General features: G+C 44.3%; 1 protein-coding gene across 1 annotated transcript in view; it reads left to right on the top strand.

Moving 5' to 3' along the window:
• SLC43A2 (solute carrier family 43 member 2) overlaps positions 1-22957 on the top strand; it is a 52846-nt gene extending 29889 nt beyond the window's left edge. Inside the window, exons 6-14 of the mRNA XM_069945007.1 lie at positions 2758-2850; positions 5316-5449; positions 5528-5730; positions 14203-14349; positions 18782-18920; positions 19690-19822; positions 19975-20048; positions 20513-20636; positions 21795-22957. Coding sequence (XP_069801108.1) covers positions 2758-2850; positions 5316-5449; positions 5528-5730; positions 14203-14349; positions 18782-18920; positions 19690-19822; positions 19975-20048; positions 20513-20636; positions 21795-21956 — 1209 coding nt within the window. The 3' untranslated portion in view covers positions 21957-22957. The remainder of the gene's footprint in view (positions 1-2757; positions 2851-5315; positions 5450-5527; positions 5731-14202; positions 14350-18781; positions 18921-19689; positions 19823-19974; positions 20049-20512; positions 20637-21794) is intronic.
• Positions 22958-23446: the final 489 nt, after the last annotated feature.

The following is a 23446-nucleotide window of genomic DNA, read 5'->3' as shown; positions in this document are numbered from 1 at the left end:
CAGATCCTGTAGGTGTGAACGCACCATCAATGAGACAAGGTGCCATTTCTTCCTATTGAGCTGTGCCTGGTAGGTGGTGAAGAAGCACAAGTAACTATGTAACTGTAACCAAGCCCGAGTTCTTGAGGTTGTAAACATGACGCTGTACATTTACCCGCCTGCAGATACAGTTCTTCCGTGATATTCTGCTGTTCTTGTTTTGATCGGTGTATGACAGGGCCAGGTGCAGTTTGTTAGGTTAGTGAGCCACTCACATCTGTCATCTTTTATGCACAATGAAGGAATTCCTCCAGAGCTTTAAATAAACCAGGTGAGACAGAAATATATCTGAGGATTAAGCATGGGAAGAGCAGATTACAAACTCTCCTGAGCTTATCCACAGCCTCACCCAGCGTGTCCTCGGGAGACACGGTAAACATTCAGGTGTTTGGGCCACAGAGGCCGATGTCTGTATACACAGCGGAGCATACACCACCTACTTCATGAAAGCATTGGTGTACACTGACTATCCAGTCTAGTAATTCCTGCACGGTAAGGTACATATACAAGAAGCGTAATGCACAGTTACTTATTAACTATAGTACGTGTGGAGGTTATAATAGATCAATCCAGTGCTGCCCACAACCTGAGCAAGTTACCATATCAATTGCTCCCATAATGCATGCAGCCCCACTTCACTTCATCTAAGGACATTCCATAGAGATGTAACGGGTATAATCCACAGAAACTTTCACTAGGCATAGTGACATAGAAACAGGAGACATGTGACCAGTTCTTGATAATAATAATAATAATAATTTTTATTTATATAGCGCCAACAGATTCCGCAGCACTTTACAATTCTGGGGGTACATACATAGACAAAAAAATCGACATTACAGAGATACATATAATTATCCATACATGAGGAGTGAGGTCCCTGCTCGCATGCATGAGCTTACATACTATCAGGAGGGGGTGCGAGACAAAATGGCAGAGGGGCAAAGTGCATCATTGTTCTTATGGTCCGGCCATCTATATAAATAAGGCAGTGCGGGTAAGGGGGGGGGGTGAGCCTGTCACCAGCCAATGCCTGCATGCACAGGTCTAAGGGCTTAAATGCTTGGTGTGTGTGTGCGCGTGTATGTATGTATGTGTCTGTGTGTGTGTGCGTGGTGGAGGTGTCTGTGTGTGTGTGTGTGTGTGTGTGTGTGGAGGGGGGGTTGAGGGTTGAGTCAAAATTAGGGAACCTGGTAAGCCTGTTTGAACAGATGTGTTTTGAGGGCACGTTTGAAGCTTTGTGTATTGGTGGTGAGTCTGACAGTCTTGGGTAATGCATTCCATAGAACTGGTGCAGCTCGGGTGAAGTCCTGGAGACGGGAGTGAGAGGTGCGGATCAAGGTGGATGTTAATCGTAAGTCATTAGAAGAGCGTAGGGCACGGGTAGGACGGTAGACAGAGATGAGGGAGGAGATGTATGGAGGTGCAGCACTGTGGAGAGCCTTGTGGGTGAGCAGGAGGACTTTATATTGTATCCTGTGTTTAACAGGGAGCCAGTGTAGTGACTGGCACAGGGGGGAGGCATTGGTATAGCGGCTGGACATGGGGATGAGCCTGGCCGCTGTATTGAGAATGGACTGGAGAGAGGAGAGTTTAGAGGAAGGAAGGCCGATTAGTAAGGAATTGCAGTAGTCAAGACGGGAATGAATCAGAGCGACAATGAGAGTTTTAGCAGATTCGACAGGAAGGAAGGGACGGATTTTAGAGATGTTTTTTAGATGCAGATTACAGGAACGTGAAAGAGATTTAATGTGAGGAGTGAAGGACAGATCCGAGTCAAACATAACCCCAAGGCAGCGGGCTTGTTGTGTAGGGGTTATGGTCGCACCACAGACAGAGATGGAGATGTCAGGTGGAGGGTGTTTAGCAGAGGGAGGGAAGACAAGAAGCTCAGTCTTAGAAAGGTTTAGTTTTAGGAATAGGGAGGACATAGCGTTAGAGACGGCAGACAGACAGTTACTGGTGTTCTGTAGAAGAGCAGGGGTGATATCACGGGAGGAGGTATATAGCTGGGTATCATCAGCATAGAGATGGTACTGAAAACCAAACTTGCTGATGATTTGTCCGATGGGTAAAGTGTAAAGTGAGAAAAGGAGAGGGCCCAGGACTGATCCCTGAGGAACCCCAACTGTAAGGGGGAGAGAAGATGACGTGGAGCCAGAAAGTGATACACTAAAGGAGCGGTCAGAGAGATAGGAGGAGAACCAGGAAAGAGCAGAGTCCTTGAGGCCGATAGAGCGGAGCGTGGAGAGGAGGAGCTGGTGGTCTACAGTGTCCAGGAGGATGAGAAGTGAATGGTCACCTTTGATCTTGGTAAGGTCTAAGATGTCTATTAAGAAGACGCTTATGGCCTAACCTAGTTGTTTGCATGAAAATCCTTAAAGGAAAGAGACCTAGAACCTGACGAAACCCTTGCTGCACTGGCAGGAAATAGCAACGGTGCGTATTATAATAACATTATGGGATCCTGCTGTGCTGTATACCCCAGAACAATATCCACACAATAAACTTCTGTCATAAAGACCGTACAGTATAATCATCTGTCTGTCAAATAGAAGCAGATAATATCTTTTCATTTCCGTTTTGGCTCAGGTCTTCTTTTCTGGGTAGATGAAATGTAATAATTCTATATTATGGCTTTGTGGAGCCATTGTGCTCATCCCCTCACATGGATCCTTTTAACCATCTCACTTCTTTTTTTTATTTATTTTTTTACAGCTGCCCAATATGTTTGGTGACCTGCGATCCACATTTATTGCACTGATGATAGGCTCCTATGCTTCCTCCGCAGTTACCTTCCCTTTTATCAAGGTAAGTAATTGTCATCTGCTTACAACAGGCTGTGGTGTCTGAAGATGTAACCTTACATATGTGGTGACTGTGAATTACACAGCCTTGAGGAAAGGTATATATTAAATAGACCAGACCAGGTTATCTCAACTACATCTCAGAAGAAGCAAACACATTACGTTTTAGGAACATCCATAGAATAAACATTTGTGCCCCTCGGGGCATGGGCATGGACTAAGACAAATACAACTGGTTAGTCCCAGTTATAAATTGGTAGGCATTCTGTGTGCCACCATGTCATGCTTTCCAGAGGCACTGTATTCTGCTTTAGAAGCAATGTTCCTAGATGACACTTACCAGCACCGTCATAATATGAGACTAGATGATTGAGATACACCTCCTCAGTTACTTTTGATATGCCTATATTGTATGTGCCTTTCCGAAAACTGGTTTGTGAAGTTAGCGCAGCATCAGCACATGCAGCATACATGCAGAGGCTAGACACCAATGAAAATGGTAAGAATGAATGGTACAGGTGAGGGTACAAGTGTGACCGACTGCAGATTCCTGAACATCAGGAGCATGACTGTGCAGAGAACATTTCATAGGGGGCACTGTGCTAAAGCAGTGTGGCATCCCCCTCATTCTCAGTATCAATAGAGGACCATTGCTTACCATCACTTCAATAGAAGAGAAATCTGTAGTAAAGCCATGAGCACAATGAAGGTGAGAGGATATGGCTGTACAATGTGGGAATGGGCTTTTTAAAAACATATATGTTCAGCCATCTTCATAATTCAGATGTGCTGTTATTACAGTAAAACATAGCAGAACACAAACATGCCTAAAAAGTCTCTAAAACATATAGCAACAGTGGTACAAAAAAAGCCTTTTTTTGGCTTAAATATTAAATGTTGACACATTTGCGGCAGTAAATCTGCCATACAGTACTGGAACAAAGAAGATTATTTGTCTCCAGGCCATACAGAAGCTTGTTTTTCTCAGATGCAAGTGTTATTTTTGGGTAGAGTGGCAATTTCTCTGCTTTGTATTCTTTGTAAGAGAACAGAAGCCAAACTGTTTACCCTGGAGATGTATTTGTCTAGTTACCTTGCCCAGTGACAGTACTTGAGACTCTGACTAGTCATTGTTTGTTAGCTTACAATTACATACTCCATGCTATAGGAATGGGTGGCCGAGTGTGAACTTGCAAAACAAAAGCATTGTGAACTTTGTTGTGTTTGCATCAGTATTTTGTTCAGTATTTGCAGCCAAAATCAGGATTGGAAATGACTGTGCAAATCTTTCCATTATAATTTTCTGTTTCTGTTTTTTTCAACCCACTCCTGGTGTTGGCTGAAAAAATACTGACAGAAATACCTTGTGTGAGCATGGCCTGAAGAGCACCCATCAGCGCCCCTGACCGCTTTGTTCTAGTACATGACTGTATTATTCATGAAATAACAACACTGAAGCATCTTTTATTAGAATTATAAATAGAGATGAGCGAACTTCGAGCATGCTCGAGCCGTTCCAAACCCGAACTTTCGGCATTTGATTAGCACTGGCTGCTGAACTTGGATAAACATGGATATAGTCATTGGCTGTATCCATGTTTTCCAGACAACCTTAGAGCTTTATCCAAGTTCAGCAGCCACCGCTAATCAAATGCCGATCATTTGGGTTCGGATCGACTTGAACCCGAACCCGGTTCACTCATCTCTAATTATAAATTTCATGGTTTCTCTGTTATGTGATTGATTAAAAAAAGGTTTTTTTGTTCAATTAATTTATTTGAAGTTTTCTTTTATCTTATATTTTTTTCCTACATTCTGCAGGGAACTCTGACATGTGCTCGCTGCTGCCCCCTCTGACCGACACTGAGCGAGAACACATCGATTACAATGTGCTGTGTGTAACAGGGCATCAGTATGTAGCAGCACAGGGATCGGTGCTGCACGCCAATGCCATGCTACATACACTGCTGCTATATGCCAATGTCCTGTCACAAGCAGAGGTTTTACTGAGCAGAGTCAGAGCTGATATAGGCAGAAGAGAGCTTATAGCTTCCTGTAGGGAGCAGAAGTATTGAAAAATAAAAGAAACCTTCAAAAAAGTTAAAAAGGGTAGACCAGTTAGTATTTAGTTGAAGACAGGTACTTTGGTAAGGGCATAGTAGAAAAAATTTGAATCGGAAATATGTTCAGGACTAAAGGTGGCCATAAGCATTGGATAGAAGTAGGTTGATGGTCCAACAACCATTAAACAAATATTGTCTGGTGAATGATTGTTTTGCCAATGTGGCCATTTACATTTAGGTCCAGGTTAATTGTAAAGTTCATATATGATCAACTGGGCGAAGGATAAACAATCTTTCTGGGATTATTCTTCCATGGAAAGACCATTTGTGGTTTATTGGACAAAAATGTTCTTACTTTTATACACATTTGCTTCCAAACGAATCATATATGTTTTTTATTGTATAGGTTATTTATGACTTTGGTGTGAGTTTTATCACCATCCTTATTGTCTGGGCTGCCTGTGCTGGACTTGTCTTCTTCAACTGCTTCTTTAACTGGCCTCTAGAGCCATTCCCTGGACCGGAGGACATGGACTACACGTAAGGACATCCCAATCACTACCACTGCTAACATAGTACTAGTCTGAGCCATGCTAATGTTGTTTATTGTGTCCACAGTGTGAAGATAAAGTTCAGCTGGTTGGGATTTGACCACAAGATCACAGGGAAGCAATTCTACAAACAAGTGACTACTGTGGGCCGACGGCTGAGTGTAGGGGGCTCCATGAAAAATCCCAAAGAGCTGACAGCATTACAGGAAGGGAATAAACTGTGCCTGTCTACAGTAGACCTGGAGGTGAAATGCCAAGCTGACAATGCAGGTATATATCTTAGTGTGACACAGCAGGTATTCTGAGACCAGAAATTTCACGAAAACAAAAAATGGCAGGTAGGCTTAAGGGGGTGGGGATAATAAACAAGTAAACTTACCCCTCCTCGTGTCTCGCAGTGGCTCTGGGGTCCCATTCACATCAGCCGGGTTTCGTCAGCTCTGCTAGCTGCAATGTCACGTCCCCAGCTGAGTGGTTGCCCGCTTAGCCAATCAGTGACTGGGGCAGGACGCCACCTCAGTCACTGACTGGGTGAGCGGACAATTGCTCATCCAGGCCGTGATGTTGCAGCTGGAACAGCCAGATACATGACGTACCCAGTTTCCAGCAGAAGATGACAGCCGGCTGCTGTGGACAGGACCCGGGAGTGGCGTAATGTAGGCACGGGGACGGGTGAGTTTACTTGTTTATCATTTTCTCTCACCCTCATGCTGCCTGCCCATTTTAGTTTTCGTGGGACTTCTTTTTTAATAATCCTTAAGGCTTAGTGTCCCTTTAACAGTTCAGATTAGGCTTGTCATTCTAAATATATGTAGCCTGTCTAATTATCCAAGCCAAACTAGAAATCAAGCATTACAGTAAAGATTGAGTGAAGAGAGTCTGTCTTGTACAATCTACATTTTCCAAAGGAATTAACACATGTGAGCGACAATATGTACAGATGATGGAAGCCATGAGGGCCATACTGTTTCCCCAGACGTCTCTGGTTAGACGTTTGCTTTACTGCTTGCAATGACCTCATCTTCCTGTTAATTTAAATCAATAATTTCCTGTCCTGGAGTTTTATGTTCAGAGTATGAAGATGAAATTGATTCTGGCTTTTTTACAAGCTCAGGATCCTTATCACATCAGTTCTGTCAATATGACATTTGGTTTGCTGGATATATTTATGTCTATCCAGAAGCTCATTTGCCTCTGCAACTCACAATATCCTGCTATATTGTGTTAAATCACCTGTGCCTTATTACCATAGGGCCTGATCATAGTCTTCTTGTATAAATATCCACTTAAAGGGGTAGTCCAGGACTTCCGGTTCCGGCGCGGTCATGTAAAGACGCACGCCGGAGGAGCTCCCGAGGTGAGGCGGCACGGAACCTTACAAAACTGCCGCAGGCGGCGACAGACCAGCCCGGGGAGACGAGACAGCGGGCGATCAGCAGGGGGACCAGCAGATGGAGCGATATTTGCTCCGTAGCACCCAGAAGCAGCCCCAGACGCCGGGCCGCATGGCGGCAGACGAATCCAAGATGGCGCCGCAGGAGGAGGAGAACACTGCCACCGGAGGTCCCCAGCAGGCAAGTGAAGGCTGGAGAGACCCAGAACCGGGGCAGCGGCAACAGCCTAACAGCTCGGCGGGACCGGCACATCCCCCCAACAAAACAGGGGGAGTGTGGGGAAGGGAAGCCAGCCGGGACTTGCAGCAAACCGGCATAGAGGAGGGGGACATAGGACCCAGGGCTGGTGGCCATGCGCTCACTATGGGAGAGTCTCAGCCTACAAAGGCAATACCAGGGGGTCCCTGCCAGAACCAAACTCCCCCAGACAGTCCTGCATTTTCATCCCAGACCCCAATAAAGGGAACTATGTCACAGAGCTATGCCCAGGCCCAGCTGTTGGGATATACTGGGGAAACAGGCAGTGCTGACAGCCTGACTAACTATACCTGCTCACAGGGAGGAATATCACCCGCAATTGACTATACACTATTGGCAGCAGCAGTTACACAGCACATACTCCCGAATATGCAGAGGATAATAGAGGATGCTTTTAAAACCTCTCTGTCCCAGATACGCAAGGAAGTCACTGACCACGCCACCAGAATTGAGGTGGTGGAACAGCGTGTTTCCGCTCTAGAGGATGAAAACGACTTCCTTCGCTCTCGTGTACGCCAGTTATACGACGTCACCGAGGTTATGGAGGACAAAATAGATGACCTGGAAAATCGTTCCAGAAGAAACAATTTGCGCATCATAGGGATACCAGAGAAAGTTGGTACAGCTGACCTGCAACCATTCTGTGAGCGGGACATACCAAAGGCCCTCGACCTGCCCCACGCGTGTAGGATTGAAAGGGTACACAGAATTGGCATGCCCCCCAGTATCCGCGAGAATGCGCGGGACCTGATGACAACAAGGCCTCGTCCAGTTATATTTCGGCTGTTAGACTTCAACGATAAAACGGCTATCCTGCGAGCTTACAGGAAGAGGTCTCAGCCCCTGGAGATGCAGGGCATGCGCCTCATGATCTTTGAGGATTACTCTGCAGAAGTCACAAAACGGCGCAGAGCTTTAAGCAACGTTTGTACAGCTTTATTCAAGGCGAAAAAGAAATTTCAGCTGCAATATCCGGCCACTTTGCGCATTTTTCATAACGATGGCTCAATGTCCACCTACAAGTCACCTAAGTTGGCGGAAGAAGCTTTCAGGAGAAATGAGCCCTTCAGTGGATCACAGCCGTCCAGCCAACGGACACAGGGCCGCCCCGCCCAGAGTGCAGTATCCCGCCAGGAACAGTCTTCGCCCAAGGAGCAGCGCAGGCGCATGCGACGTACCAGACGCGCCAGAAGTCACTCCAGGTCTCCCTCTCCTGACTGAGATGGTCGATGGCGAGGCGGTAATCCTGCCGCTTGAGGGACAGTAGCAAGTATTTCGCACACACCTGCTTAGATGGTTATGGTTATCTTTTCTCTTTTATCACTTTTTTTTTCCTTACATAGACATAGCCCTGCTGATGTCTTGATCCTCGGGGCGTGACTTTTTGTATACTCATGTAGTGGCGCCCCCACGGGAGCCCGTTGCATGACTGAAAAAAGAGAAGTCTCACACTCGAGGATGGAGAGGCAGTCTCATGCTATCAGACCCTCTCACGAGATGAAAAATCACTTTTGTTTGGTTATGTTTTGTTGTTGTTGTTGTTTTAATGTACTCAGAAATCTATACAGGAGGCAGATAGTAGATGGTAGAGGGGTCACATGGTTCTATGCTCTTGTCTCTCTTTCCGTGCAATCGGGGGGAGGGGGGAGGGAGAAATGCAAACATGAGCCTAAACAGGTCAGGGGTCATAGGGTGCTCATTACTGACGGCACTCTATCTAAGGCGGTTTTCTTACTGCACTTTATCCTTGCATTCTATCTTTGTCTCGACTCATCATGGTTAGGTTCGTAACATGGAATGTTAAGGGGCTAAGATCACCCAATAAACGAGTGCAACTACTCCGCTTTCTGAAGAAACATCGCCCCGACATAGTAATGATGCAGGAAACCCACCTAGAGGCGGAGGACATGAATAGAATGCAACGATTCTGGGTAGGCAACGTCTATGGGTCCCCGTCAGTGAATGGTAAGGCGGGAGTTGTTACGCTGATTCATAGGTCCTTCCAATTTAAACTGGTATCGCACACACATGATGCCGAAGGAAGGGTCTCGCACCTGATTATAGACCACCAAGGGGACCAATATAGTATCTTTAACATATACGCCCCCAATGGGGACAACATAACTTTTTTTGCAGGACTGGCAGATAGACTAAATTCAGATACCACACAAAGGAAAGTAGTGGGGGGGGATTTTAACACTGTCCTCGATCCAAAGGAGGATAGGAAGGGGCCCTCAACAAACCCTAACCCCACACCATACCGGTCTAGAGATAAAGTACTGCCGGGTTTCCTGGAACAGACAGGACTAGAGGACGCATGGCGCCTCACACACCCAGCTGACAGGGATTTCACCCACTTCTCACACCCCCACCAGTCATGGTCTAGAATAGACTACATGTTGACTAACCCAATGCTCAGCCGAAGGATAGAATCGGTGAAACATGGAGACCTAGTTATCACGGACCATTCACCGGTTGTATTGTCCCTATTCCCATCCTGCCCGACGGGTAACGAGTTTATCTGGCGGTTTCCCTCCTATATGACGGAGGATGAAACATTTGTCGAGCTTCTGAGGGGGTGGTGGACAGAGTTCGACTATTATAACGCGGAACACAAAACCACTCCTCAACTATTCTGGGAAACCAGTAAGGTCGTCCTCAGAGGTAAATTGATAGCTCATGTCACATCAATGAAAAAAAAAACCGCCGCCCAATACAAAAAGGCGAGTGACCACCTTAGAGGCGCTTACACGGCCTACCTGGGGGACTCGTCTGACTCCAACAGGGAGGCCTGGCAGGCAGCAAAAGCTGATTATGAGTTATGGCTAGACAGGAGGGATAGGATGTATCGTTCCCAAGGCGAGGTGGAATTTTTCCGCCACGGTAATAAGGCGGGCAAACTTTTGGCTAGACTTGCAAAAGGTAGGCACCCCCCGGCTCATGTACTAGCGCTGAGAGACCAACAGGGGACCCTGCACACTACCCCGACCCAAATAAATAAAATTCTGGGGGATTATTACACGTCACTCTACGCCTCTCCCCCTTCAGAGACGGGTACCTTGCCCACCTTCCTAGCGGATTTACCACTTCCCTCCCTCTCTGTGGAACAACAGGAGGTGCTAAACGCAGAAATCACTGAGGAGGAAGTACGTGGGGCTATAAAGGCCTCCTCAAATGGCAAGGCTCCCGGACCTGACGGGTTCACAGGGGAATTTTTCAAAACATTAACAGATCAGATAGCACCTAGCCTCACTACACATTTTAATTCCATGTTCACCACAGGCAATATCCCGGCAGGAGCAAAAATGGCGTACATAAAAGTTCTCCCTAAACCGGGTAAGGACCCCACAGACCCGGGGTCATACCGCCCAATCTCGCTAATAAATCATGACATTAAATTATTGACCAAAATACTGGCGGATAGATTAGCCAATTACATGCCTGACTTGGTGGGGGAGGCGCAAGTGGGTTTTATTAGACATAGGTCGGCAGTCACTAATATTAGAAAAGTTCTGGTGGTCTTGGACAGGATCCGGCACCGCCCTCAGCCAAACGACAACCCTGCTTTATTATCTCTAGACGCGGAGAAAGCGTTCGACAATGTTCGCTGGGATTGGCTGTGGGCGGTGTTGGACAAATTCTCCATTGGAGGGCGCTTCCAGACATTTCTGGGGGGCCTGTACACTGCTCCGATGGCGAGGCTCCATACTCCAGGGCTCTTATCAGCCCCAATTCCATTAGGAAGAGGCACCCGACAGGGATGCCCGCTCTCCCCTTTATTGTTCGACTTGACCATAGAGCCTCTAGCCAAATATCTAGAAACATCAGACATGTTTGAAGGTATACAGGTGGGCGACAGAGCAGTTAAAACGACCCTCTTTGCGGATGATCTCCTAATTTTTCTTAATAACCCCCATATCTACCTGCCCGCATTATTTTCTTTCCTGACTGATTACGGTAAGCTTTCAGGATATAAAATAAATTTTACTAAGAGTGAGCTCCTCCCTCTGGGCCCATCTCCCCCCCCTTGGGTACGTGTAAATAGGCCATCTTCTGTACAAATAGCTAGGACACATATCACCTATCTAGGGATCAAGGTAGGGAAAACACCAGATTCTTTGTACTCCTTAAATTACCCCCCATTATTGAATAAAATCTATGCGGAACTACGTAAGTGGGCACAGCTACCGATCACCTTTATGGGGCGCTGCCACCTGGTGAAGATGGTCAGTTTTGCACGGTTGTTGTACCCACTTCAAACTCTACCCCTGCTTATAAAACACACTGACATAAATAAACTTCGCCAGTCTTTCACTAAATTCATATGGGCGGGTAAGCGCCCAAGAATTGCCTTCCAGAAACTAGCCCTGAGCAAATTAGACGGGGGACTCAACTTCCCAAATGTTAGGGGGTATAATATAGTTTGTCTTCTCCGTCACGTTATTGACTGGCTACATGGGTCCTCCTATCATTCTAACTTCCTTCTAGAGTCAGCGCTCCTTCAGCCGTGGAACCCGGTAGCACTTCTCCACACCTCCCACTCCCGAATGCCGACGCAACTTAAGAGCTTTACCATTCTGAGAGATACAGTGATGGCGTGGAGGGAGATACGAAAGATATTTAAACTTCCTTTTCTCTTGTCCAAAAGGATGCCTCTCTTCGGACATCCAGAACCTCCTTGGGGAAGCTCCCCAGGATGGGCGGTGCAATGGATGGCCAGGGGAGTCACCCAGGCGGGCCATTTGATTAATTCTGTGGATAGGCAATGGTTTACCCCATCAGAAATCTTGGTCAAATTTGATCTTCCTCGGTCTCACTTCCTTTATATCCAGCAGGTGTATGCCTTCTGCTCTACCAGATTGCGGAACTTGGGGGAAGAGGCCCAAAGCCATACTCTGGATGGCATCCTGGGAGCCACTCCTGGAAAGACTTCCATTTCAGTATTATATAATGCCCTTAGAGATTCTTTCCTAAAAATTGACAAGACAGCCCTGTTTCCGTCCTGGGTCAGATGGACGTCTGACCAACAAATCCAGGAACAAATCTTACAAGGGTGGCAAAAGGTCAGAAAATGCATAATAAATGAAAGATGGAGAGAAACTTATTTTAAATTGGCACACAATGCACTCTATGGATTCAACATACTCCCCTCTCCGCAATTTCCTGATAGAATCACAGCCTGCCCAAAATGTGACCAACCCCTCACTAACCTGTGGCACGGGGTGTGGAGCTGCACACACACCCAAACATACTGGAGGGCCATAGCTACCTATGTTCACTCGCACTGGGAGATAGAGATACCACACTCCCCCCAGGCCTTTCTCTTCCATCAATTAAGACCCCCGGAGGAAGACACGGTGGTAAAGATACCTGACATAGTACATATAGTCATACACGTAGCATTGAGGTGTTTGTTCCAGGAGTGGCTTTCAGGTAAGACTCCAGATGTCCCTATGGTAATATCTCAGCTAAAAAGACTCTTTGGCATTGATAGAGTCTATGCTGAAAGACACAAGCATTCAGGGATCAAGGGGTTTTTTGATCGCTGGCGCTCCTTTCTGGAATCCCACCACACAGCTCAGGAGATACATGACATAATGTACCCCTTCAGACTTACTGAGTGGTACTGTCGACATGATCTGGCAGGAACTCTGGGGTGCCTGCGAATTTAACAGACACTTCGGGGAAGACCTGGTCACAATGTGTCTCCTCAGATGTCCTTGTGCCTCAGAAGCAGGGTGGGTGGTGAGACAGGGGAGGCAAGGGGGGGGGGAGTCTATCGAACTAAGCATGATATTGTCAAGATTTGGAAGATTATCGCACCCAGACACGAGCGTGTATCAAATTGCTTTATGTTATCCTGTGACATGTCGGATACCTCTGTCTCCTCGCCATGTATTTATGCCTGTATCTCGAATATGATATCTCACTGTTGGTTATTTCCCTCTCTCCACTGTTTTGAGAGATGGGGTGTTTGCATGTCTGTATGTAAAACAAAAATTCGAAAAATTTAATAAAAATTTATTTAAAAAAAAAAAAAGGGGTAGTCCATCGAAAATCTTTTTCTTTTTTTATATCAACTGGTGTCAGAAAGTTATAAAGATTTGTAATTCACTTCTAATTTAAAAAACTCAAGTCTTCCCATACTTATCAGCTGCTGGATGTCATGCAGGAAATGTTGTTTTTTTTCAGTCTGACACAGTGCTCTCTGCTGATATCTCTGGCTGAGACAGGAACTGTCCAGAAAAAACAAAACACAGCAATCGCTGAGCTCAGGGAGACCAGCGACAAAAAAATGAAATGGAGTACTCACTAAAGAGTCTCCACTGATGCATTGCCCCCTATAAATTTAAATATGCAAAAGAAGGGTCCGTGGAGTCTCAGTTACGAGTTTCTAAACACGGAAATAGCCAAATATCCCTCCAGGGGAGGGAAGCCTATTGCCAAGGGGGTGCCTCCCAGTGGGGAGATCACCAAACCACCCTGGTACGTAACCCCTTAAGTCCCACTCGGTTGCGAGTATTGGAACTGTCCAGAGGAGCAGCAAATTCCTATAGAAAACCTCTCCTGCCAGATCTCTCTGGCCAGAGATGTCAGCAGAGAGCACTGTGTCAGACTGAAAAGAAAACATTTCCTGTATGACATATAATAGCTAATAAGTATGGGAAGACTTGAGATTTAAGTAAATTACAAATCTATATAACTTTCTCACACCAGTTGATTTGAAAGAAAAAGATTCTCGCTGGACAACCCCTTGTGGTGCAGACTGAATTCAACGACTCAAGATGACTATGGAGGAAGCTGCCTAAAGCATTACACGGTGCAACCATTGAAATCCGAGATTGCCTTTGTGCTAATATATTTAAATATTGGTTGGTATTGGTCATCCTTTTTATATGGAGAAAATTGGATGGATCTGGATACACTGGATCTACAATAACAATTAGCACTTGAATTGTTTTTTTAATAAACAGTTTAATGAGAATTCTCAGGTTAGTCTCTCTGTATATCTTTTTTTGTCATACCTAGTAGATGACATTTTGCACCCAAGATGTGGAAATATTCAGTGTTTTATGCTTATTTTTTGCAGCAACCCCTTCTTTCATGAAGAGTGTTTTCAGCCCCATACTACTGCTTAGCCTTATTACCATGTGTGTTACCCAGCTCCGACTCATCTTCTACATGGGAGCCATGAACAACATCCTGGAATTCTTGGTGGATGGAGATTTAAAGAGTGGTAAGTGGATTGTGTCTGCTGTCTGCAGTGATTCTGTGGAAACATTAACACATTGTATAAATTATCCATGCACTTTGGCCTTATGTATAAGAAAACATGCACTCTATATACGTTAGAAAAGGAGGCTTTATTGACCACATTGTAGCACTACATTTACAAAGAGGCCTATGAGATTAGCACACATCATTGTATGAAAATGTTCTATGACAGAACAGATAAGAATCAAACACACCCATAGATACCAGGGTCACGTCCATTCTTACGCCTGTGGCATCCGCTGTTCTCTGCTTGTTATTGTGCTTCTCTGAATTCACATTCATTGTAAGAATATGTGTTGCCTTGAGTCTGGATTAATAATAGCTTGTCATTTACCTTCAACCTACAGGGAACCTAGCACTGCTTCATATGTATTTATCCCATACATGATATAGAGAAGATTAGAGCAAAAAAAATTAAAAATTCAAGTCATGATTTATGCCGTATGTGCCTGAGGAGTTCACACAGCACAGTTTATTGCATGTTTTAATACAGTCCCTTTTATTTAGATAGCCATCGGCCAAATGCTTGTTTATCCAGCATCTGTCTCTGCTGATCTCCCCATACACATGCATGCTGGGATTGGCTTGGCATACATGTGTTCTGAATGGTGGATGGCAGTGTCGGACTGGCCCACCGGAGGACCGGAGAATCTCCCGCTGGGCCCCCGGCTTCAGAACCTGCACTAACACTGACTGACATGTCTTTTCTCACTAGTTCTTCATTGGTGGGCCCCCAGCATTATTTCCTCTGGTGGGCCCCAGATTCCCCAGTCCGACACTGGTGGATGGGAAGACATCTCTGGTGGGGGTTATCTCCAGGAGATGTGCATGAGACAACACATCAGTTCATTGCACCAGTGCTAGTAGAAGTATGGAAGTAGCAAGGTCAAGCAGCAATAAATAATAAAGAGAGTGCAACATTCAATGAGTGCCGCGGCCTCCTCAATCAGCTGATGAGTGGGTGTGATGGAAACCAGACCCCCACCTATCTAATATTGTGGCCTATATAAGGAACAGACCATTAATTTTTAGGCTGTTGTCAGAGAGAAGTAATATAATTGTGTATTGGGGCTACCAGGCTCAATTGCTATGTATTTCTTCTGATGTAACCACTATAGCAGGGATGGTAAACCTTGGGCCCTATAGTTGTTTCACAACTACAATTCCCATCATGCATGAACAGCCAATGCTAAAGCTTTGGCTGTCCAGGCATGATGGGAATTGTAGTTTTGCAACATCTGGAGGGCCTAATGTTCCCCATCCCTGCCGCATAAGGTTATGTGATGATCAAAGTTCCATCTGGTAGCAGTGAGCCATAACATAGACCCTAATACACAACCATATTGCTGCTAAGTGTTATCTGAAAGCCTCCCTTAATGGGAGAGGGCTCTCTAAAATACCTCAGTGACCTTTACAGCCAGTATTTTATCTGTCAGCATCTCGAGAAGGGAAGCGTCTGAGACTCCACAGCGCCCTCCAGTGTAGAAATTATTTTTAGCAAGTGCTGAGTTCATGTGCTGTTTACCTCAGTTACTCATCCCAGCTTGCAAAATATTATGTGGCAGAAGTTCAGCGAGGGAAATCCAGTCTGAACCTGATCTATCAGGAACGATGAAACCATGATCTGAAAGTCATGTTATGAGACAGGCTTGCAGGCATGCAAAAATCCATACACAGCTCAGACCTGGGCACGTGAGGGGAGGAAGCAACGTACACATGGAGGGGGCCAGCAGAAGACTGGTGTGACTGGGTTTATTCAGGAGGATGGCAGCTGTTTACATCCGTCCCTGAGCTGTACATACAGGGCACATAAACACCCATAGACATACATTGTATCAGGACATTGCTCACACAGGTTTCCTGTAGTTTTCCAGCTGTTGTGACACCTCTGTTCAGGACACGCTGTGTCTTTTGGCTAGAGAGGTCATGTTACCTAATATTACCCAACAGTGTTACATAAGGTCATGTGAGGAGAATGCATCCCATGGCATATTGTGTCCAGAGAAATGACTTCATGGAATAAGAGCATAAGATGAATGCAGGGAAAACAACAGGAGGAGAACTATGGCTGGATGCTTACAAGCTAGTAATTCAGGTTATTGGTAGAACAATTGTGAAGCCGTAGCACTCTAGGAATAGTAGTAACAGGAAAAGAATGGCATGTGCCATGTTTAGTTTATTATGCCCGTTATGACTACACTATTAGGATGCCATTAAGTAATGTGACCAACTAAGGTAGCGGCACGTGCCAAACAAGGACCTGAGTGCTGTCATAATGTAACATGGAGGTTCCTTATGACTACCATCTCTGTCACACTAGACGCCAGCATATCTCGACTGTGATCAGCCATTGAGATTGTGCCTGTTTGTGTGGCTCGGCTTGTGTTTTTCTGACTTTCTCCCCTGCTTAAAGAGAATCTGTCAGCTCTATATGCTGCTCTGAGCTGCACACATTGGAAGGTAGCTGATAGGATGGAGTCTTTTAGCTGTCCAAAAAGTAGTGCTGAGCTGCAGCATGCTTGCCTTCTTAAAGGGTTTATCCAGCGCTACAAAAACATGGCCACTTTTTCCCCTCTCTTGTCTCTAGATTGGGACAAGTTGGGATTGGGATCAGTTCCATTGAAGTAAATGGAGCTTAACTGCAAACCACACCTGAACTGGAGACAAGAGAGCAGGAAAAGTGGGCATGTTTTCGTAGCGCTGGATAACCCCTTTAACCCCCCCACCCACCCACACACACACACACACACACACACACACACACATCTCCCTGGCCTACATGATTGATGTATAGGGTTTGGCTTCCAGCACTGAGCCTTGTACATCCATAATCCAGCACAGGGAGGGGTGTAGGAAGGAGAAGACGTGCAAGATGCAGCTCATCTTGGCTTCTATGACACTGAGCTTGGAAAGAAAACATAATTATATAACTTTGCAAACAGCCATAAGATACTGGTATTATTCCTTTTCTCTCCCTACCAGCCCATGCCCAGCCAATACACTGTGTGACGTTAATCAGTTTTCTATAAGATTAAGGCCTCATTCACACATCTGGATCCGTATCTATGGACAAATTTAGGGCTCATAGGTTTCAATGTGCCTATTCACGCATCTGCATTTTTTGTCGACCCGTAAATAGGAAGTGATTCATGCCACAAAAAAGTCCTAGTATAGACCCTCAATTGTGACATGGGTCACTGTCTAGAATGTAGTGACTTGCAGACCACTACAGAGTGCCAAGTGCTGTCTGCAATTGCGGATCAGTGTGAATGTGGCTTAACCCTTGAGCATGTGTGCGATTTTTGGACACATTAGGGACAGGGGCTGAGGGTACAATCTCTGCACAGGGTTACAGAGTATGTTGGAGCCATATAAGCAATGAGAAATACATAAGTCAGGATATCACTTACAAGACAAATGTAAGAGATGGATACAAGTACAATTCAGAGCAAGGGAAGTGAAAACATTTCAAGTGTTTTTTGCAGTAACACATATTCCATATTTCACATTTTTCACTTCCCCTTCTGCGTACTAGTCACTAGGTCAGCATAGGCACATGTGGTGGCTGAGGCTGCCCTGGGAGTCCAGTTTTATGTCAGCATATTAGTCATTCTTTGTACCACTGTGATGTCTTTTCCTGTGTATGTGTTTCTGGAGTCTGTGCTAACTCATCTCTTCTTGTATTGCTTCCTTTGCTGTCACATGCTGCCTTACTTTCCTCATTCAGTGATGAACACGGGTAAGCTGTGAGAAGTATAGCTATGAACTCCAAGGGCATGGTTTAACAATCCTATCCCTACCCATAAAGCATTGCTCAGTATACCCCATCACTCATTCTCTTTGCCATTATTGCACCACCTAAAACTGTGAATTCATCTCTTGGCACTATGATCTGTATCAGGTTGTCCATAAAAAAAGTTCCTAAAGTTATATAGTTGGTCTCCCTCATGTACTTAAAATTACAATGGTATCCCAGATGCTTGTTTTCATGCATGGGGAGCAGAGCAACTGCAGATTTGGGGCCAGTTCTTTTACTATTCTACATTTATGATCCTTAGTTTTAGTATTTCTCCTTTAAAAGTGTGGTTGAGTTTTTCTCCACATTGGTTGCATTGACGTGTACAGGTATAATGCCACCTTGTTTAGGGGAATTATGGGAAATTTGCTACCTTTTTATTGCATGTGGAGTGATATGATTTTCCCTTTTAACCATCCTCTTAACAATGCAGCATTTTGCTCTTTGTACTTTGTATGCTACATTTACTGTAATTTAAATATTCTTACTTTGGCTTTGTATTTCTTGAAACTTTATCACATAGCAATAAAACTCTAATGCGTTTTTGCCTCTCCTATGATGGAACAGTGAATCAATAGCAGTGTATTCTGTTTTACAGTGAGCCTGTATACATCCATCTTTGGTGTGTTACAACTACTGTGTCTGATGACAGCCCCGGTGATAGGCTACATTATGGACTGGAAACTTAAAGATTGTGATGATGGCAATGACGACGGAGATGACAAGGATGCTGCTCAGTATGTGTTGTTTTTCTTAAGCAAACTTTACATTTTATTATATATTTTTTTGTCCACTAGAGATGAGCACAAGTCAAGTATACTTGAGTCCGATCGTTTAGGGTTTGAATACCAGTGGCTGAAGAAGTTGGATGCAGCCCTAGGGAAACATGGATACATCCTATAGCATCCAACTTCTTAAGCCAACAGTATTCAAATGCTGAAGGTTCAGACTTGAACATGTTCAAGTTGTGCTTATCTCTATTGTCCTCAAAAACAAGAACAGTTTATAGTCATAACCACATGTTGACCCCACCCCTGCTTGAGTTAAGAGGCCACTAGTAAATATTCCTGATTCTGAGAAAGGAGTCTTATTTCCAAAGTCGCTGTGCATTATTCCTGATATAATGTGAAGAGTATTTTCTGTACAGTGTCTACTGATCTACCGATTAGAGATATTATCTGTCTTTGAAATCCGTAGTAGATTTTTCCTTTTAACTTATGATGTGTATGAACCTGCCCTTTAAGGGGTTATTTCATGAAGGAAAGCGCTTTCCATATCCCCTTCCTATTCTCTTACCTTGGGCCCCCGATCTGTTCTGTGAGGGCATTTCCCATTCTGTTAGACTTAATATTGTAATACAACATTTAGTTACATAGTTAATACGGTTGAAAAAAGACACATGTCCATCAAGTTCAACCAAGGAGGGGATGGATACAGGGAAGGGGGAGGGATGATAGGTTCTATACATATGCACCAAGTTAAATTCTTTAATCTTTATTCCTGCAGGGATGGAAAGAAAAAAAGAAAACCAGATCGGCAAATTCAGAAGATCACAAATGCAACACGGGCCTTTGCTTTTACTAACCTATTATTGGTGGGATTTGGAGTCACATGTCTCATCCCTAACTTGCCATTACAGGTATGTTGGAACACAAAATCCCTCCGGAGTTTCCCATGAATATTTCATGCTCATTGTTCCACCTGCTCTTCATCATAAATGCTTATTGTTTTATGTCCCCCTCAGTACAATAGAGCTTTATATTGACGTCCATATTTTGCTTGTTTCTACAGATTCTGTCTTTTATTTTGCACACAATAGTGAGAGGATTCATCCATTCTGCTGTGGGTGGACTCTATGCTGCTGTGTAAGTATTTGTAACATATTAAAGTAGGTTATTTTTTTTTAATTAAACCATTGCCATCCTGTTCAAATCTGTGTGGATTATGACATGGAAGAACACAGAGAAAACACTGTATAAACATAAATTTTTCAATAATCCTAAACAGACTTGCTCTAATGTAGTTGAAGGTAAACCATTGACAACAAAGACGCTATATAGTCAACCTATTGCTACACTATTACAAAGGCAAAATGGCTGCAAGTTATGTGCATAGTCCTATGCACGTAGTAAGCCATCAGTAGCACACCAAGGCAATGTCTGAAAATTACCGGTGACATCACCAAGTAGGCCAGAGAAGGAGCTCTATCCCTGATTGATTCTATTGTCAAGGAAAATGTGTCTAGGTTACAGTAGCGCTTTTAGAAATGTGTTTAAACAGAGATGTGGATGTGTATGTATTTTCATGATGCCCATGTCTGTTTTTGCAGATATCCCTCGTCACATTTTGGCAGTCTGACGGGACTTCAGTCTCTTATTAGTGCTCTCTTTGCACTGCTCCAGCAGCCGCTCTTCTTGGCTATGATGGGACCCTTGAACGGGGATCCACTTTGGGTAAGGATTCATGTATCCAGAATTTGACGCCTCTTCTTTTATGAGTTACTAAACAATTAATGCAGGAAAAAAATTACAGTGAACATATCTTGGTGCCTGAAACTACAGCATGTCTCACAAAATAATAAGCTAATTGATGTAAAAATTAAACAAGTATGACTGTTTTACGGGTTACCGATAGTAATTGCCTACAGGCTGGGACTGGTATTCAAAAAAAAAAGTTTCTCACCCCTAATCCTGCCACTGTTCTAGCACCGCCACCAGAAGAGCTGTAATGGCATTGGGTACATCATGTAAAGCCAGCCACTGGCCCCAGTGTTCATGAGATGTAGATACGGGTTGAGATCACTGAGGCCAGTGGCTGCCTGCAGTGTCACATACAGTGCAAAACATCATTGCAGCACTTCAGGTGGAGGACACCTAAGTGGCGGTGGTGCTGGGACAGAACGGAATTCAGTTTTTGTTTTTTTAAATCTTTTATAGCAGTCCCAGCCTATAGGAAGTTTTTGTTAGCTATCTAATAAACCCTTTAAGGATACGTTCACACTTACCGGATCCACAGCGTAATTTCTGCTGCGAATCCGCAGCAGATTTCATTTAAATTACTGAACACAGCATCAAATCTGCACCATCAAATCTGCTGCGGATCTGCTGCAGATCTGCTGCGGATCCTGTAGGTGTGAACGCACCCAAAGGGTGCGTTCACGCCTACAGGAATCCGCAGCAGATCCGAAGCAGATTTGATGGTGCAGATTTGTTGCTGTGTTCAGTTATTTAAATGAAATCTGCTGCGGATTCGCAGCAGAAATTACGCTGTGGATCCGCTAAGTGTGAACACACCCTAAGGCTGAAAATGTACAGAATCCATTTTTCCAGTTATAGAAGAGATACATTACAAACCTACTTTGTGTTTACAAGTACGTTTTTAAAGGGGGTTATTTTGTAGACATCATAATTTTTACAATAAAAACCGTAAAACCCTGACAAAGATGTCAGTGGTGTCGCAACTGGTGTATAGTATGCAAGATGGAGGGATCCATTGTATATCCTGAAGCTGGAACCAGCCCTGATCCAATGTCATACCTGATTGCCTTCTGTCATTTATCATGTCCCTTTTAGCTCACTAACTGATGGCCCGACTTCTTACTTTCTTGACAGGTCAATGTGGGACTGCTGGTAGTGAGCATGTTCGGGTTCTGCCTCCCTCTCTACCTCATCTTCTTCAGGCGGAGCCTGGAGCGCCAGAGAAAACAGAAGATTGAAGACTCTAAAATGTATCTGAAAATAAACGGCACTCCTGATCATGAAGCCTTTGTCTAAATGATTTTGGGAAGATGCTCTCTGGAAAGGTATCACTCCAGCATAAAAAAGTCACCATCTTAGAACATATTTCAAATTCCAGCATCCCACCTGTGAACCAACCTTCTTCTCAGAACAGGAGGCTGAATCTCTTCGTCATAGAAAGCCAATAGTTCTTACTTCAAAAGAAATTCCAAAGTACATCCTGTATTATGGGAAATGAGGCAAACGTGACTTTATTTGTGACCAGACTGGAGATTCTTCCTCCTTTAAGAAATGGATACATACTTCTTCAGTAACTCTTGGTGACATGAGATGCTCTTTAACCACTTGCCATAAGGCTGGAGATTATCCCCTGCTGTCTGGATTCATTTCCCTGGGTGCTCAGCAGAGTGGTAGCAGGATTTATCATTCTACACAAGATTACTTCTGTGATGATCCAGTTAGCATGATCTCTGGCTCTGATGATACCTATTGTGCAAATGGCAATACCAGAAAAACTGCATCCTTGGGGCATTCTTAAATGGGTATTGTGAAAGCTACACCCTATTAGCAGGAAACACAATGGAGAATTCCAACATCATCAAGGTCCTGCAGCATGATGCCTGCGATTTTTGGTGCATTACAGTGGAGAATATGCACATGCTCATTGAACTCTTTCTTTCTCTGCACTAATGGAACTTGCTGCTTTCCACATATAGTTATAGTAAACAGAGGCAGGCATATCAATTTAAAAGGGATAAAGCATCCATCCTGTATGTCAGTATAGGTGACCAGAATAAACTCTGTTGTGATGCATATATAATTGTTGTGCCATAATATCCTTAATCCTGGCGAATGATCACAAGCCAGGAATGGCAATCTGTGGCCCCATTGTGATGGCTGTACCCCTTCTACCACGATCTAGCTATAAAGTCGGGGTGCAGCCTCCAGGGCGGTGTCACTGATTTCTAGTCTGTGTTCTAAGCAATACCTATGTCTGTTTCTCCTTTTTTTTCCTTTATAAATTACTAATAAGAATATGATGTTTTATGTTCCTTGCATGATATACTTAAGTATTTTTATATTTGGACATAGAATTGTGTGTGTGAAGTGCTTTCTGATGAATGGAGCTGGTCGTGAGTCTTTATCTTCAGAACATCTTGAAACCAAATGAGTGAGATGAAGCAGAAAGCCAATGTCTATCTTCCCTATGTCGATTTTTGTTCTTGTAATCACCGATAATGGCTGATCTCATGTGCTACCTTTTTCTTTCTTTCTCCTTTAAGTATTAGCATTGTTCTTTGATCATTTTGTTCCACATTTTTGTACGACTCCTTGTTCTCAATAGTTATATTTGTGCAATTTCTGATATGTTGGAGGACGTTTATGAGAATTGCTATACCCAGGGCAACCAAATACATGCTATTTTGTACACTGCCAGTTGGTGACAAAATCTCCTACATCAGATACCAGGGGTGCAGTTTCATAGGTGTCCTTTAATATATTTGGGGATTTACCGTTACCTCACT

The sequence above is a fragment of the Dendropsophus ebraccatus genome, chromosome 11, assembly GCF_027789765.1.
Source record: "Dendropsophus ebraccatus isolate aDenEbr1 chromosome 11, aDenEbr1.pat, whole genome shotgun sequence".
NCBI lineage: Eukaryota > Metazoa > Chordata > Amphibia > Anura > Hylidae > Dendropsophus > Dendropsophus ebraccatus.
This window is presented reverse-complemented; position numbering and strand designations above follow the sequence as displayed.